This window comes from Herpailurus yagouaroundi, unplaced genomic scaffold (genome assembly GCF_014898765.1).
Source record: "Herpailurus yagouaroundi ecotype Mexico unplaced genomic scaffold, PumYag 217, whole genome shotgun sequence".
Classification (NCBI taxonomy): domain Eukaryota; kingdom Metazoa; phylum Chordata; class Mammalia; order Carnivora; family Felidae; genus Herpailurus; species Herpailurus yagouaroundi.
This window is the reverse complement of record NW_024412448.1, coordinates 4,756,434-4,771,904: the sequence shown is the minus strand read 5'-3', so window position 1 is coordinate 4,771,904 and position 15,471 is coordinate 4,756,434. Positions and strand designations below refer to the sequence as shown.

At 56.7% G+C, this 15,471-nt stretch overlaps 1 protein-coding gene across 4 annotated transcripts in view; it reads right to left on the bottom strand.

The window, feature by feature from the left end:
* The window catches only part of RPTOR (regulatory associated protein of MTOR complex 1), a 350,527-nt gene that overhangs the window by 161,774 nt on the left and 173,282 nt on the right, over window positions 1-15,471 (bottom strand). For all 4 annotated transcript variants that reach the window (XM_040456616.1, XM_040456619.1, XM_040456617.1 and 1 more), the window contains one exon: window positions 7,818-7,993. In XM_040456616.1, coding sequence (XP_040312550.1) covers window positions 7,818-7,993 — 176 coding nt within the window. The remainder of the gene's footprint in view (window positions 1-7,817; window positions 7,994-15,471) is intronic.

Genomic DNA, 15,471 nt, shown 5'->3' with positions numbered 1-15,471 from the left:
GACCTTTGCTGAAACACGGATCTCAACTCCCTCCGTCATGGCCATCGAAGTGAAAGAAAAGCAGCCAGACAGGCACGAGCACCGGGGAGAGCATCACAGCAGAGGAGACAGGCAGGTGCCAGGCAGGCGGGCGGAGCACGCGGCAGCCTGCAGCGCCCGTTGGGGTTTGAAGCCCGGCTCTCTCGTCCCCGTCCCTGCCCAGGGCCCGCTGCGAGGGCCGACGGAGACGGTTCCTGCGGTGGCCCGGATGCCGTGCCGTACCGCTGGCTGCTCTGGCCACCGCGATGGTGACGTTCCGGCCAAACATAAGGAAGAGCTGGACAAGTCGCAGCGACTCAGCAGAGGAGAGAGGGCGCACCCCTCAACCCCGGATGGAGAAAAGCCAAAGAGAAGTCAGCCGACCCGTGGCGCAGGATTTCGGGACGCAGAGAGGCCCAGGCGCCGGGGCCGGAGCTGAAAATGAGAGTACTGGTCCGACTTTGGATGGAGGCGGGGGGAGCCCCAAGACGCCCCCTCCTGTCGTAGAATTCTGGGGCGTGAACCAGACGTGCTGGGGACGCGGAGACGCTATGACAGGTACCGGCTGCCTCCTCTCTGCAGACTGTGGCCTCTCCCCCGGCTCTATAAGGGGGATGTTTGTTTTTCCTTAGATTTAATCTTCGTTTTCTGACTGTATGTACTACATCTGAGCCTGCTTTAGCTGTATCCCACGGGCAGGAAAGGCTCTGCTAAACCGTCACTCAGCTTTGAGTATTTCACAATATTCTTTACGTCATATCCTCTTTAATCTAACGGTTTTAAGAGTAAGATTTTTTAGCTTTCAGGACTTTTTTCCCATCTATTTTTCCATTACTGAGCCCCAACCGCACTGCACAGTGGTCTGAGAACGGAGTGTACACGGTGTGGACTCTCCGGGGTTATTAAAGCTTCCTCTGTGGCCCAGCACACGGTTGTTTTTGTGACTTGCCCACATGTGCTAAAACGGTGTATCCTGCGTTTGCCTTTGTTACACCCAGTTAATCAATCCTGTCACTGAAATCTTATCTATCTGGCTTACTTTCCAACTCCTGGGCGCCTCAGCCCCTTATTCCTGAGTTGCTGCTTCCGTCCGTGGTTCTTTCCGTCCTCGTCATACACGGCTCGGGGCCACACTGTCGGGTGGGTGCAGAGTCCCATCCGCGTGTCTCCTCGTCGCCTGCGCTTTCCCGCCATAAAACACCGCTCTTTGTCCCTTTCGACGCGTCTCATCTCGGGCTCTGCCCTGACTTACTAAAGCTGTCACTTCAGCTTTTGCTCGGCTCATACTTCTCCTTTCATCCTGTGATTTTCAGCCTTTCAGATGTTGTGTTTTAAACACATGTCCTGTGGACGAGGGGCTGCTTTCCCGTGTCACGGGGAACTTTACGGGGCACAGAACCGCTACCCTTTGAGAGACACAGCTCACTCAGAGCACTGCTTTTAGCGCAAGACTTATTGTGGCCGCTTTATTTCACACTTTCTGTTCACCGTGCTTTTCTTTTCTCTTTCTTCTACCTTCCTTTAGAGGGAAGAAATGGTCTCTCCTTGTGTGAAAATGACACCTTCCATTTTCATTATTCTGGTGGTTCTGTCTCCCATGTCAGACCAATCGCACGTGCAGTTTCCATGACCGATACCGTAGCCGTCTTCGATTTCCAACTCGCACTCTGACCTTCTGGGCTCTCCCTCTTCCTCTGTGTCTGGGGTGGGCCCAGCCCTCGCTGTCCTCCGCCGCGCCCGCCGTGCTGCTGGTCAGCACACCTGCTACCTTCTTTAGCCCATCGGTTACACTCTGCACGCCCCATATCTCCGCCTGAGCTGTGTCCCTCACCGCCTGCTTCCTCCTCACGTTCCCGGTGTCACCTTCGCTCTGAATTCTTCCTCTGCCTTCTACAGGTGCAGGCTACTCCCCAGAGGACAGCTGGTCACCTGTCCTTCCCTCCCTCCCTCCTTCTGTGCCCATGAGGGACGGTGTGGGGAGGAGCCACCGCACGGCCGGAACGCCTGCCCTCAGACTGCCCTCGCCTGCGCCCTCCCGTCCTCACCTCCCCCGCCGTGTCCACCCGGCCTCCTGTCTCCTCTCCCAGTGGTCTCTGCCGTCCCCAAGGGTCCCCACGTTTCTGGCTCGTTGCCGAATGGACTCCCCACGGGACCCATCAGTGTTGGCCCCCGTGGCAGCCCAAGGACTAGGTCTAGGGTCAGAGCCAGGAAGGGGTCGGAGGGGCCGGGGGTCAGCAGCCCTGCCGTTCCCTCCCGTTCCGCCGTCTCTCCTAGCAGCATTCGCCAGGTTTCTGCGTGTGGAGCTCTGTGACAACGCATTACGGCACTCACATTCACGGGCACGACACCGGACCGCAACGGTGAGAATACGTGGCCCAGTCTGGAGGTGGGCACGGGACCAATCACGTGACCTGACGGTTTCTGGAAGCTCCCGTGGGGCTTATGCAGCAGGACCAGAGTGTGGCTGAGGCCGTACTGTGAAGGCCTCCCGAGAAGAAAACCATTTCAACTAAACTTACCTACTACTAAGGCCCAACACACAGAGCGAGGCGTTTTACTCCCTGATGTGTCTCCGGGGCTCTGACTGTCTGGGAGGTGCTCTCACTGTCTCCGCCTTCAGACATGAGAAGTAAGGCAGAGCCATCGTATCCAGTTTTTTAAAAGGAACTAAAGACCTGATAACACACGAGCACTGAATGCTCAGGCAGGAAGTTTGTTCTCCAGCAAAGAAGCTGTATTTTAGAAAATTCTAGAGAGAACCGTTGACCCCCTCATCAAAAACCAGCAAGGATTTCTGTCTGTAAAGGTAACTCTGACTGAGTCTTGGCCGAGTCTTTAAGAAAGATACAAAGCAAACGTCACAGGCAGGGTCTGCGATGGGACAGGCACTGCCCTCTGCTCAGCCCGGCCGGACACACAACGGGGGCCTTGCGCCTGGGCCTCCCTGCGTCCCGAAATTCTGCTCCGTGAGTCAGCTGACTTGTCTTTGGCTTTTCTCCATCCTGGGGCTGAGGTGTCAGCCCTCTCTCCTCTGCTGAGTCATCACGACTTGTCCGACTCTTTCTTACGTTTGGCTGGAACATCACCATCACGGTGGCGAGAGCAGCTAGCGTCACGACACGGCGTCCGGGCCACCGCAAACTGCCGCGTGCTGAGCTCCGCCCGCCTGCCTGAGGCCTGCCTGTCTCCTCTGCCTCCCTCGCTGGGTAAACACAGGAGGGCAAGACTTCCCATGCGGAGGAATACACATTAATCCGGTGTCATTAACATTTAAACTCCCTGAAATTCCTCAATTTAATTGAAAGGAGAGAAACACGTTCCTTGACCTCTATTCAAGGCAAAATAACGTCTATCATTTTCTTTAATAAACAATACGATTACATGCTGCACAATGCAATAGGCATCAATCTAGTTTATGGCAAATTAAGTGCCACTGGGTTATAATTTTCAGTAGTACACAAATATGGCCACAATAAATTTAAAATGGAATTCTGACACCAAAGACGCAGAAAAAGCCAAAAGAAAACCTGTATTTTAGACTCTTGTACTACGTTGATAAACATGCTGAGGAAGGTGATCACTTATATAGGGAATGATGTACTGGCTCGTTTCAGAATTACTGACATTATCAATTTCTGAAAATAAGAAATACTGAAGCAAAACACGAAAACAAAATCCAAAAACCAGGTTTCCCAAACGACTTCATCATCAAATAAGATTCACAAATACACTTGCCACCAAATACGACCACACACACGTTTCGCACGTACAAAGCAAGGCTGTGGTACGTTCATAAAGCACACGGTATTCTTCTCCAGTTGTGCCTTACATAACGAGTGAGTGCTGCTAAAAACCATCGTCCTACTCACACAAGAAGGAAGGAGGGAGGGAGGGTATTTCCTGACCAGTAGATGAGGACAGTGGTCTCACACACACTAAGATTCTGGTTCCATTTTCAAAAGCACGAGCTGGCTAAGTAGGGCCCAGTAGCTGTTTTCACAAAACAGTTTTCCGGGAACACAGCTCCTCTCATCTGTCCACGTCCGTACGGCTCCCCCACACTACCAGCAGAGCTGGGGTCTCGGGCACCCAAGGCCTCAACTATTCACTATCTGGCCCTTTGCAGAAAAGCGTGGCAGACCCCTATCCTTGGGTTACCGTGAGCTCTCCTACCTTTGCTGACTAGCATCCTAAATCCCAAAGCCCTAGGCTTTGGTTAAATAAAACAGGGAACGTAAATAAAGTGAAATCTTATGCAGTCACGACAAATGGTGTTTACTAACAGTTTCTAATGGTCTAGGATAAATTTATTATAATGCTAAAGATTAAGTAGCAGAAAGTGCAAATTTTAGCCTCATTACATCCGTGCAGAAATGTACATGCACAGAACTAGAGACTAACAGGCAATACAGCAAACAGGCAACACTGAGTGTGTCAAACTTGGTAAAATCTTGAATAATCATTCTCTTCTTGTTGCATTTTTTAGAAACGTGTTTACTTCTTTTGAGAGAGAGTGAGCGAGCACACGCGCGCCTGCATGAGCAGGGGAGGCAGAGGGTGGGGGGCAGGGCGGGGGAGACCATCCCAAGAAGGCTCTGTGCTGTGAGCGCAGAGCCTGACGCAGGGCCGGATCCCCCGGACCGTGACGGCATGAGCTGAGCCGGTCGGGTGCCCTTCTTTTCCTTTTTGTAAGTTTTCTGCAAGGAATGTACACCCTCCTTTAAGTTGGAAAATACCGACTTTGCAAATGAAAAACCAACCCTTAACCCTGGAAATACAAACGAGCGCTACCTACCAGGCTGATTTCCTTCCTCCATTTAAGACAAGCTGGTGGTTTTGGACCGGTTGCTACAAACGAGCACACATTTCACCTGACGAGTCTTCCAAGGATCGTGGTCTGTCGCCGTCACAGGCTGAGGACCGCGCAGCCACAATCTGATTCATCCGTTAGGCGGAGAGTGGCTTACCGCGAAGACAGACCCGCCGGGCAGCGCCCGACTGTTCCAGACGCACCCTTCTGATGACCACCGCCTGCAACTCTGGCGCGCTGACTCCGAAGCCGCCCCTGACGGGAACCACGTTAGTTGGAGCTGCTTCTCACTGTGTTTCCCACCAGACGCTTACTTTTACAAGCTTTAGTTACATCCTCACTCCCGACAGGATTTCAGGCAGCTCCCGAGACAACGCGTCCTGTCGCGGCGGAGTGAAGCCCGCTCCCCGATCAGAGGGCGGGCTCGACGGCACCCAGCTGTGGGTGAGGGGCGCCAAGTCCTCCCCGACCAGGGTGGAAGGGAGCACGTCGGGGACACGGGCGAGGACATCCGCCTGCTGCGGGGGCGGCGACATGGGCAGGTGCGGGCGCCAAGGATTCCCGCTCAGGCCCTTCTTGCCTTCTTTTCCTTCCTCCCTCCCTGCATGCATCTCCACTCGCCCACCCGAAAACCCGCACAAATGCCCCGTGCCAGGCCCAGCAAACAGCCCCGGCCCAGGGCGGGCGGAGGCCTGGGCACACCTGGCTCCCGGCGTCATTCGGGATCGGCGCGCAGAGGCAGCAAGGGCAGGAGACCCTGGGGGGAGAGGCGGGACAGAGAGTGGAAACGAGGCCCGCCCCCGGGAGGGTCCAGGCGCACGTGTGGGGGTACTGCCCGCAGACCTCGGCCTTCCCGCTTTCGCCCTGGAGCGGACGGGGACCGGATCGGGCTGGGAGAGTAGCTGCCTCGGCACTCTTCTTATCAAGTCACGGTCCCACGCAAACACCCCCCGGCCTCTCCCCGTCAGTCCGCCGCGTCAAGGTCACGGGCTCGGCATTCAAAGCAACCCACGTCCGACGCCGGTCCACCCCTGACCTCACCTACACCTCTTCAGCTTCCTGGGCCGACGACCTGCTCTTCTCAGAGGCGCGCGTCACCCCTGGAGCCGGCGGGGCCGTGAGCCGCCTGTCTGCGACGCCCCTCTGCTCCTCTTCAGACCCGGCCCCCTGCGGGGACCCCCATCGGGCTGCGTCTCCCCTAGGACGCTTTCCCTCGTCCCCTTGGCCCTCAGAGATTCTCTGTCCCCTGGGCACACGAGAGCCCCGGCCACGCTTGTCCGCGACACTCGGGCGCCCTCGGCAGCTTGTGTCCCTCGGCCAGACTGTAAATCTGGGAGGACAACTTCGCGTCTCCTATGGCGCTTAGGGCGGGTTTTCAGGACACAGCGGAGCTCAGTTCATTATTTCCTGGATGATGAACAGAATCACGTTAAGCGGCCCTTCCTCCTCTCCTGGCGACCGCCAAACAGCACCGACACTTGCGGAGGGAAACTCAGGACCGGCCTCGTGAATCAAAAGCCACGTTGAGAGAGTCGCGCCCGCAGGGGGGTGGGTGACGGTGCGGAGCCCGCGTGTCCTCCTGGCCCGAGCTTCCGCTTCTTTCCACGTTTGGAGAACGTGTCCGTGTCACCCTCAGGAAGCGGCGCCTCTGCCGACCTCTCCCTGCACACGGGAGCGCCCGTTTCTCTCTCTGTGTCGCCTGCCCTCTCTGTTCCCTCCTGCGGCCGCCCTTCCAGCTGATGCGGGCTGCGGCCCCCTCTCCTGCCACGGATCCCACCTGCCGTGTTCCTCCTTCCAAACATCATCGTTTTTCTACCTCTGCCCCCACCGGGCTCTTCCTTAGATTCCCGCTTCGCAGTCCTGCCTCCTGCTTCCAGCGTCTTCCTTCCTTCAGCCCCGTCACGTGCACACAACTCGCTTGGGGCCGTTCCACAGCTCTGTCCCACGCTGGCCGTGCCCCTCAGGGTCGACCTCTGCTTCTCAGGGCGCAGCGGGGGACCTGTCAGCTGGCGGTTGAGCTGGGCGGCTAGGAGCCCCTCTGGGCAGCTCCCCCTCCCTGCTGACTCCTCACGGGGAAGTCAGCCTGCAGGAGGCTCTCCCTGGGGCAACCCCCAGCCCTGGGATGCGGGGGGCAGAGGGGAGCTGCTCCGCCAGCCCAGCATTGTGCACCTCACCGGGGGGCCTGGGCGGACTGGGAACACCGCTCTAGCTTCTGTCCAACCAAGCAGCTCCGGCCCTCAGGGGTCTCCCCAGGGGCCTGTTGCTGAGCTATTATATTAGCCCCCAGGGTCCACACGTGTCTCAGCCGCTTCTCTGGGCTCGTGGGAAGGACCGGGGGGGGGGGGTGTCTGTGGGTTCGTGTGCCGGGCCGCCCTCAGAGAAAGCCCTGGAAAGGGCCCACCCGGCAGACAGTGAACACCGCCCACCAGCTGTGTGTGTCCCTCTCCCGGCTAGACAGCAGCCAGACGAGCTTCTCCGCAAAACACAAACGGAAAATGAAAAAAGAGCAACGGGGCGGCCGGCAGCAGAAAACTGGAAAACTGGGTCTGGGGGCCAGAGCACCCGCGTCCCGTGGCAGGTCCCGCGTCACCGGCGGGACCTAAGTGCAGGTTCCACCGTTTGGAAGGCCCCCCCATTTCCTCAGTCGTGCTCTGGAAAGTTCTGGACTTCTACAAAGACCAGAGGCAGGAAAGAATTTGGACTTCCTGAATCAACTGAAAGACTAGACTCCGACTCTAGCCTGGGGCGAAACGGCTCCTCTCGTCACGACGGCCTTCCCTGCGTTCAAACGCAAGCCTGTGTTCCAGAGCGACCGGCGCGCAAAGCTCACTCCCTCGGGTGTCGGGTGCGGAGAGGGCGCACCCGGAAACCACAGAGCGGCCGGCCGCACGCGCAACCCGCCCGACGCTTCAGCCTCGGGAGGCTGAGTTCACACCCGTCTCGGGATCCCCACGGGAACCCCAGGACGCGGCGGGAGCCACTTACTTACCAGCGCAGGGCGATTTTGATGGGGGTGGTGAGGCAGGACGTGAACAGGTCGGCCGGGAGGTCGGGGATCATGGGCAGGAGCTCGTTGGCCTCACAGGCTGCCAGCTGAATGCAGTTTTTCATGGACGGGGGCAGGGGCATCTGCGCGAGCGGGTGGTTCGGGTTAATGGCGGCAACCTGCAGGGGGAACATTAAAGGCAAAGAGCGGCTTAGGGGTCGTGGATAAGTGCAGGCTCAGCTGGAAATGTGGCCCCAGACGAGCCGCGAGGCAGGCTGCACACCCTGGGTGTTCCTGAGGCCCTGCAGAGAGGCCGCCGTGGAGTCCCCTGGGGCGGTGCGGCCTCGCGCTCGTTACCAAGGTCCCTCCCCCGACACTGCGAGGCCGGGTCCCTGGCACATCAGTTGTTTACGGTTTTCCGTGCGCAGGTCCTTCCTTACTCTGATCATACCAACGTCCAAGCATGGTTCCCTCCAGGGCTCTTTCAGTGTCTTGTCTGTTTTAAAACTCAGTCTCTTGTCCGGCATCACTTACTTTGGTGTGTTTACTGACACGGGGTGACGTCCAGCCTACAGGGTGAGCACCGCCACCACCCAAGTGCAGAGGGCGAATGGGAGCGCGGCGGACCCACTGACCCGGCACAGCCGGACGCCTGGGGAGCACACGGCTCCTCGCCCGGCGGTGGGCCGGCTGGTCTCACGCTCCCCTAGCCTCATGTGACATCTCAAAGTCCTTCTAACAGGCGTGTTAACTCTGCAGTCAGGGAAGAGGGTTTTTCTGTTTTGTTTTGTTATAATGCAGAATTTAATTTCTCTTTAGGGCAGGGAAAGTAATATCTGCTTGATATTTCCTTCGATGAGGTTCATGAAGGCAGGGGCACCGGAAGAGGGGCCTCCAGCGCACTGAAGTTTCAGGAAGAAAGGCTCCACGCTAATTACTGCCGATGGTGAGGGTGCACGCGTTTCACTTTTGACTAAATGAAATCTAATTAAAAGTGTCAATCTAAAATGATGTGACGCAGTAAAAAGTTTTCTTAAAAATCACACACAGGACCATCAGACGCGAGGCCTCCGCGCACCCTCATGAAAAGCAGCAGAATTCACCGACGTCTGGGACCCTCACTCAACCGAACCCGCTCCCTCCGCCACGGCCTGGGAGACCCTTCCCGGCCGCACCTCTGTGCGGCCCGCTCACCCACCACGGGTCCTGCTGCCATTTTCAGGGACGCAGCCGGCCAAATGCGCGAGGGCTCCCACGGCTCACCGCATGGAGCCGGGGCACGGAAGCAGAGGGCGGCCCTCCCTGGGGCTGGGCGCAGGGGACAAGGAAGGTGTGGACAAAACATGCCCACTCAGGGCCGCTGGACGGGCTTCACGTCTCCCGGGCTTCAGCGGCCCTGAGTGATGATGAAGGCCCAAAATGCCGGTTCCGTGGGTCAGCACAACGTCCAGTACCTGGACACTCACTCACCAACAGCCCCGACCTGTGCGGAATGAAAGCTATTTACCGCGGGTCATAACCCAGCCTGTCTGCAATCCAGGAAGTGAAGCAGGGTGACAGCTCCCAGGCGCCTTCTGACCCCACCCCGCCGTGAGGACTGGGAGCACGCGGGCCCCGCGGCCTCCTGCCACCTGCGGGGGTCCTTGGGTGACCACCCCAGAGTGGCAGGACTCCTTCCTGTCCCCGCAGACCACAGCTGTGCGTCGTGCCTTGCTCGGACGGGCTGAGCGTGAATCTCGGTGTTTGCTCCTCGCGGCTGCACAGTCGTTGACCCTTCTCAAGGCTCTGTCACGTTCACGATTTCATTTGCTTTTTGAAACGCCCCCCATGAGGTAAGCCGTATTTCCATTTTTAGAGATCTTCCGCGATGAGGACACGGTGCCCCCAAGGACTCGGTCAGCGCCTGGGTCGCACAAGCACGAGGCTGCTCCCGGTCCCCGTGCTGCGTTGGCCCCCCCCGGGACCCTGTGGAACCCCCAACCCCGGGGCACAGATGGGGCGCCCTGCAGGCTTTGCCCACCAGCCCCCGCGCACTCAGATCCCACGCCCGTGAAGCCGCGCTCACTCACTGGTACGCGGCAGTGCCGAGGACGTGGGCCGTCGTGATTGCTGCTGGTCAAACCTTGTTTCTAATCTCAACGTTTCTCAGATGGGAGGTGGTGAAGGTTGTGGTTTCATCAACAACCCAGTCCACAACAGGAGCATTAAGCCCAGAATCCGTAGAAATTCTACTAGACCTCATAATAAGTGCAATTAAAAATTTTTAATTAAAATACAACTTTCAGAAGCATGGGTTTTTTTCCTTAATTATCGTAAGACACAGATAACATGAAATCGACCACTTTAACCATTTTGAGCTCGTGGTTCAGCAGCACCGAGTACCTGTCACCAGGCTGCAGCCACCAGGCACTGGGTTTTTAAAGCGAACGTGGCTGAGTTGGCAGACCCACGCCCCAAATCCTCTCCTTGGCTCCCGCTCTCAGCTCAGCGCGACGGGGCACCTGCTTCCCAGGGGAGACGGGCTCCCCGGGGCCGCTGTGACAACCCCGCCCGGAAGGGCGATGGGTCCGGGTGCCAGGTGGGTCGGCAGCCCCTCAGGCCCGAGTCTCGGGGAAACGTCAGAGGCTGGGGCAGGGACATGGGGACGCTCTGGGCCTCGGCACTGGGTGCGAGCGCCCCCTCCCCGGTCCCGGAACCGGGTGGCCAGGCTCAGGCGGGCCGGGCAAACCTCCGTGGAGTCCGGCGTGGAGAAGGGCGAGCACAGCGGAACTTCGGTGGGAAGATGCGGCTGTTACGTACAAACTAGATTCCACACTCTTATTTTTCCTTTGCAGAGAGCTGTCCATTTTCACAGCGGAGAAGCTGGAGGTCCGCGGGTTTGAGCTTTCTGGTTCACGATCTGATTCCCCGTTAAGCTTCCTCTCTACCGGTGCTGGGAATGGACGCGCAGGCCCTTCAGCCGCAAGTGCGGACACCGGGGCTCTCCCACGCTTGCTTTTCCATTGAGCACCTGATCTAATGCCTCTCGGGAGGGGAGCACTTAGTCACGCCGACGCCACCCACAGGGAGCTCAGGAGGTGGGTGTGCGCATGCCGGCAGCCGTGGCGGAGCTCGGTGGGCTTCGCGAGGCCTCCGCGAGGTGTGCAGAAGTCTGTTCGGTCTGGTCCACAGGCGGTGCTCCCACCTCGCTTCCGGGTGGCGAGGCAGAGCAGGGCCTCCGTGCGACGCTGTTCGGTCTGCACCTCGTGCCACACCGCACCCCCCAGCATTTGGCTCAAAGCCCGGAAAGTCCTAAGGCTCAGGAGGCGCTCCGTGGACGCCAAAGATGGACGGGAGGCAGGGACACAGAGAAACGTCTTTATCCCAAGTACACCTACTAGAAATGAAATTTCCCAATTAAAAATGGGCATTGATAGGAAGCCCGACCCCTTCACAGGCCCCGTGCAGCGTGGTGTAAACGGGGACCATGTGGCAGGTCTAGCCGCTGATGGTCTCAAGCAACCTGTCACAGCTGTTCAGCGGGAATCCAGCGGGAAGTGCGCCGTCACGGCCCCTTCCTTCCCACCACGCCGCCGGGCGCACAGAAGGCACATCAAAGCTCTACTTTGGGGATAATTAGGATCTGAAACATTTTTTAAATGACACTCAAGGCAAAGGGTTCCACCAACGAATCATCATTTCTCAGGCTCGCTGACCTATCTTAGGGCAGGGGTCATTTCCCACACATCGTGTAGCTTTTGTATTTATCCACGATGATGACCTTTTAATCGAACTTAGTCTTTGCAAACAGCCCGCGTGCAAGGGAACGAGTCCCGCAGAGAACCCGAAGAGCCGCCCAGGCGTGGACGCGAACAGCGCCAGCCGGGAGCCGGCGCTCACCGAAGGGCACACCCGACACGCACCTTTACCCAAAGGGGTTTCTCCTGGGGAACCTAGAGACTCGAACACAAGAAAAATCTTCGACTTTCAGAGCTCACTGGAGCCTTCTGGAGGATTTGGGAAGGGTCCAGAAAAGTCCTCGGATGGGATGTACGGCAAGCAGACCCAGCAGAGGCATCTGCTGACTGTTCCGCATGTGTGGGTCGCCTGGCGCCCGGGAGGGCCGGGAACCGTTCCCTCTGCTCGCTGCGGCTGCGGGGGGCCGCGGGGGGGGGGGGGGGGGGGGGGCGGGAGGAAGGGGCTTCTCTCGTTTTCTAAATAAAACTCTGACATCGTGCAGCTTCTCTCCCCACACACAGATACTCACACGAGACAGGAGTGAGCGCACTGGTAATTCCTGGCCTCTAACAAGGGAAGTTCCGAGAATAACATCTACCCGGCGACAACGCCGTTTCTGGCTCACGGCACTTCTCTTCTCAACTCAGCGACGCCCACTTCCTAGGGACGCGCAGGGTTCAGAGAGAGACAGATCTCTAGAGGACTCCGTGTGCTGCTGGCCCAGCTCCCTGCAGACAGGAACGGGGCCTCTATCACGGGACAGACACTGCACCGAAGACGGCAGGGAAAAGTAGTGGCCGTCACTTTCTAGAAGTGACTTACGGGAGTTTACGCGTAGCAGGCGGTAAGTAATAACTTCACAACCAACTTCATAACAGGTGGCTGCGGGCTACCTGTTCCCCAGAACGGGAGTCACTTTCACCGGAGGAAGGCCACGGAGGAGCCCTCGGGGCCGCCCTTAAAAGGGCAGAGGAAAAGCCCCTTTACAGCAGGCTTCTCACAGCTGCCCCGAGAGCTCGCCCGAACGAACCACCAGAGCTTGAGGCCATTTAGCTGTTAGCCACCGAACAGTTTTGAAGGTGCTCCGGAGCCATTCTATGCCTCAGTGAGGATGCTTCATCAGAACGAAAAACCAAATTCTACTCGCAGAGAGTCAGCAACCAAAGAAAAGGAGATACTGAGAAATTCCGCACCCTTCCACTTCAAGAAGAGAACTTCTGTTTTTTGGCTTTATGAACACTGCCTGTGTGAACATATGTTTTCAGTTCTCTTGGGTACGAGCCTGCAGGGGAATCACTGGGTCACACAGCGGCTCTAAGTTTAACATCCGAGGAGCCGCCAGGCTGTCGTCCAAAGTGGCTGTGTCAGCGCACGTTCCCGCCAGCAGCGTGCGGGCTCCCAGTCCGCCACCTCCTTGCCAGCACTTAGAATTACCCACCTTTGTTCTAGCCGGCGTGGTAGATGTGAAGCACGCCTCGCTGTGGTTTGGACCTCGTCTCCCTGGCGGGTGTCGGCGTCCCTGTCCTGCCTTCTGGTGAAGTGAGGACAGAGGGAGCGGACACCCCACCCAGCCCAGCTTCTCCTCCTGGCGGGGAAACAGTCTCCTGCCAGAAGTATGATGACAGCGGCCGGTTCATCACAGACGCTCTTTAGCCAGCTGAAGACGTTCCCCTCCAATCCTGGTTTGCTAAGAGGTTTTCCTTTTTTAACATAAAAGCGTGCTGGATTCTGTCAAGTACTTTTTTTTTTTTTGCATCAATTGATCTGACCATACGGCTTTTCTCCTCTGGTCTGCCGGTGCGCCAGATCACATTAATTGATTTCTTTTTAACTATTAAGCCAGGCTTGCACAGCTGGAATGAATCCCCCCAATCCCCCAGTCGTCGAGTGTAGCTTTTTATAGATTGCTAGAGCCGATCTGCTATTATTTGCTGGAGGCTTTCTGCATCTAAGTGTGTGAGAGATAGGGTTTAAGTGTTTTGTTTTTGTTTTTTTTCCATTTGTACTGAGTGTCCCTGTCGACATCAGGGAAATAAAATGCCCTCCCCTTTCCACCTTCTGGATGCGCTCTGTAGACAACTGGTGTGAATGCTTCTTTATAAACGTTTGGCAGAACTCGCCAGTGAAACTACCTGGACCCGGAGACTTCCTTCTCAGGAACTTTTAAACTACAAGGTCAACGTCTTCAGTGGTTATTGGACTATTCACATTATCTACTTAATCTTGGTCGGGCGTGTGGATTTAGAGGAAACAGCCCACGGCTCGAAGTCGTCAAACTTATGAGTGTAGTGTTGTCCACGTATTCCCTTATTATTCTTTTAATGGCGGCAGGGTCCCGACTCCGCTCTCCTTCCCTGTTCGTCGGCCTGGCTGTAGGTTACTGACGATTCCTGAGAAGCAGCCTTTTGCTTCATGGATTTTCGCTGTTTTCACTTTCCATCATTTCTGCTCCTACGGCTGTTATTTTCTTTCTCCTGGTTACCTTGGGTTTATTTGGTTCTCCTTTGATAGCTTCTTGAGGTAACGCTGCGGTCTGAATGTGTGTGCTCCCCCAAAAATGCTGCCGAAATCCTAACCCAGAGTGATGGCGCTAGCAGGTGAGGCCTCGGGAGGGGGACACGTGCCTGAGTCAGGGAAGCCCCTTCCACCGCCTGAGGACACAGCGAGGGGCCCCCGCCAGCCCACGCTGGACCCCTTGTCTTGGGCTCCGGCCTCCAGAGCTATGAGGAACGCACTGCTGTTGTTCACAAGCCCTTCCGGAGTCCCGATGGACTAACACAGGTAGGAACTTCTGACCCGTTGTTAATTTTTCTCCGACGTGTTTCTGTTGTGTTTCTATCACTGACTTCTGGTTGATTCTACTCTGGCCAAACAACGTACTGTCTGATTTCAATTACTTCACGTTTGTCGAGGCCTGTTTTACGACCCAGGACATGCTATACCTTAAGGAATGCTCCCCGGACGCTTGAAAAGGATGTGTATTTGCTGCCGCTGGGTACGGGGCTCAGTAAGTGGCAATTCGATCCTTACGACTGACACTGCAACACAGACAATCGTTTTGTCTCCAAAAGGAGACGGTTTAGTTTTCTCTTCTGCAGTCGCACGCCTCCTGTGTCTTCCCTGTGCTGTGCTGCACACATTGGGCTACCATACACAGCCGGAGAGGAACAGGGACGGTGACCTGGCCTCTGGCCTGCGTGTGAAGAGACCACCGGTCTGCTTGCCCCCCAACCCCCGGGTGGGCCGGCAGCCTCCCACCTGCCCTTCTCCTCCAGCACGGCTCTGTGCTCAGCCTGTTTAATGCAGCCATTTTTCTAGCCGCCAGAGAAGGCCCACTGCCCCGGGCCACCGAGGTCTCTGCGAGAGATGCCTGGCCATTACCTGGGTTCCTTGGGCTCCAGCCCAGTGGGTGGTGGGGAGATCCCGGGGGCGGGAGCAGCTCAGGAACAGGGTCCTGCACCGCATCCCAGGGTGCCGGCCGGGAGCTGAAAGGATTAAACTCTAGATTTACCTTCGGAGAAGCTCCCAGTTTTATGATGGCTGCAAATAGTATATTATATTCATGAATCTGGATTATCATTTGTTTTTTTTTGTTTCATGCATGCCATTCCAAGACCAAGCATATCTGATGAATCATGAACGTATCAAAAGAAAATAACTAAAGGGAGTTTATTCAGATGTATGTTTACTTACGAGGCCACATCTGTAAATATTTCCTGAACATCTACCTCAAACGAGGCAACCCTGACAGGTTTACATAATAGATGTAACTTACAGCCGACAACGCCAACAGAAGAGACACTGCAAAATGACATATAATTAATTGTCAGATTATCCGTGTAACACAGTGCTGCATGCAGTCAGGCCTGGGGAGCGTCCAGGCCAGTGGGTGGGGAGTGTGCAGACCTGGGGACCACCTAGGTTGGGGGAGCATCCAGAC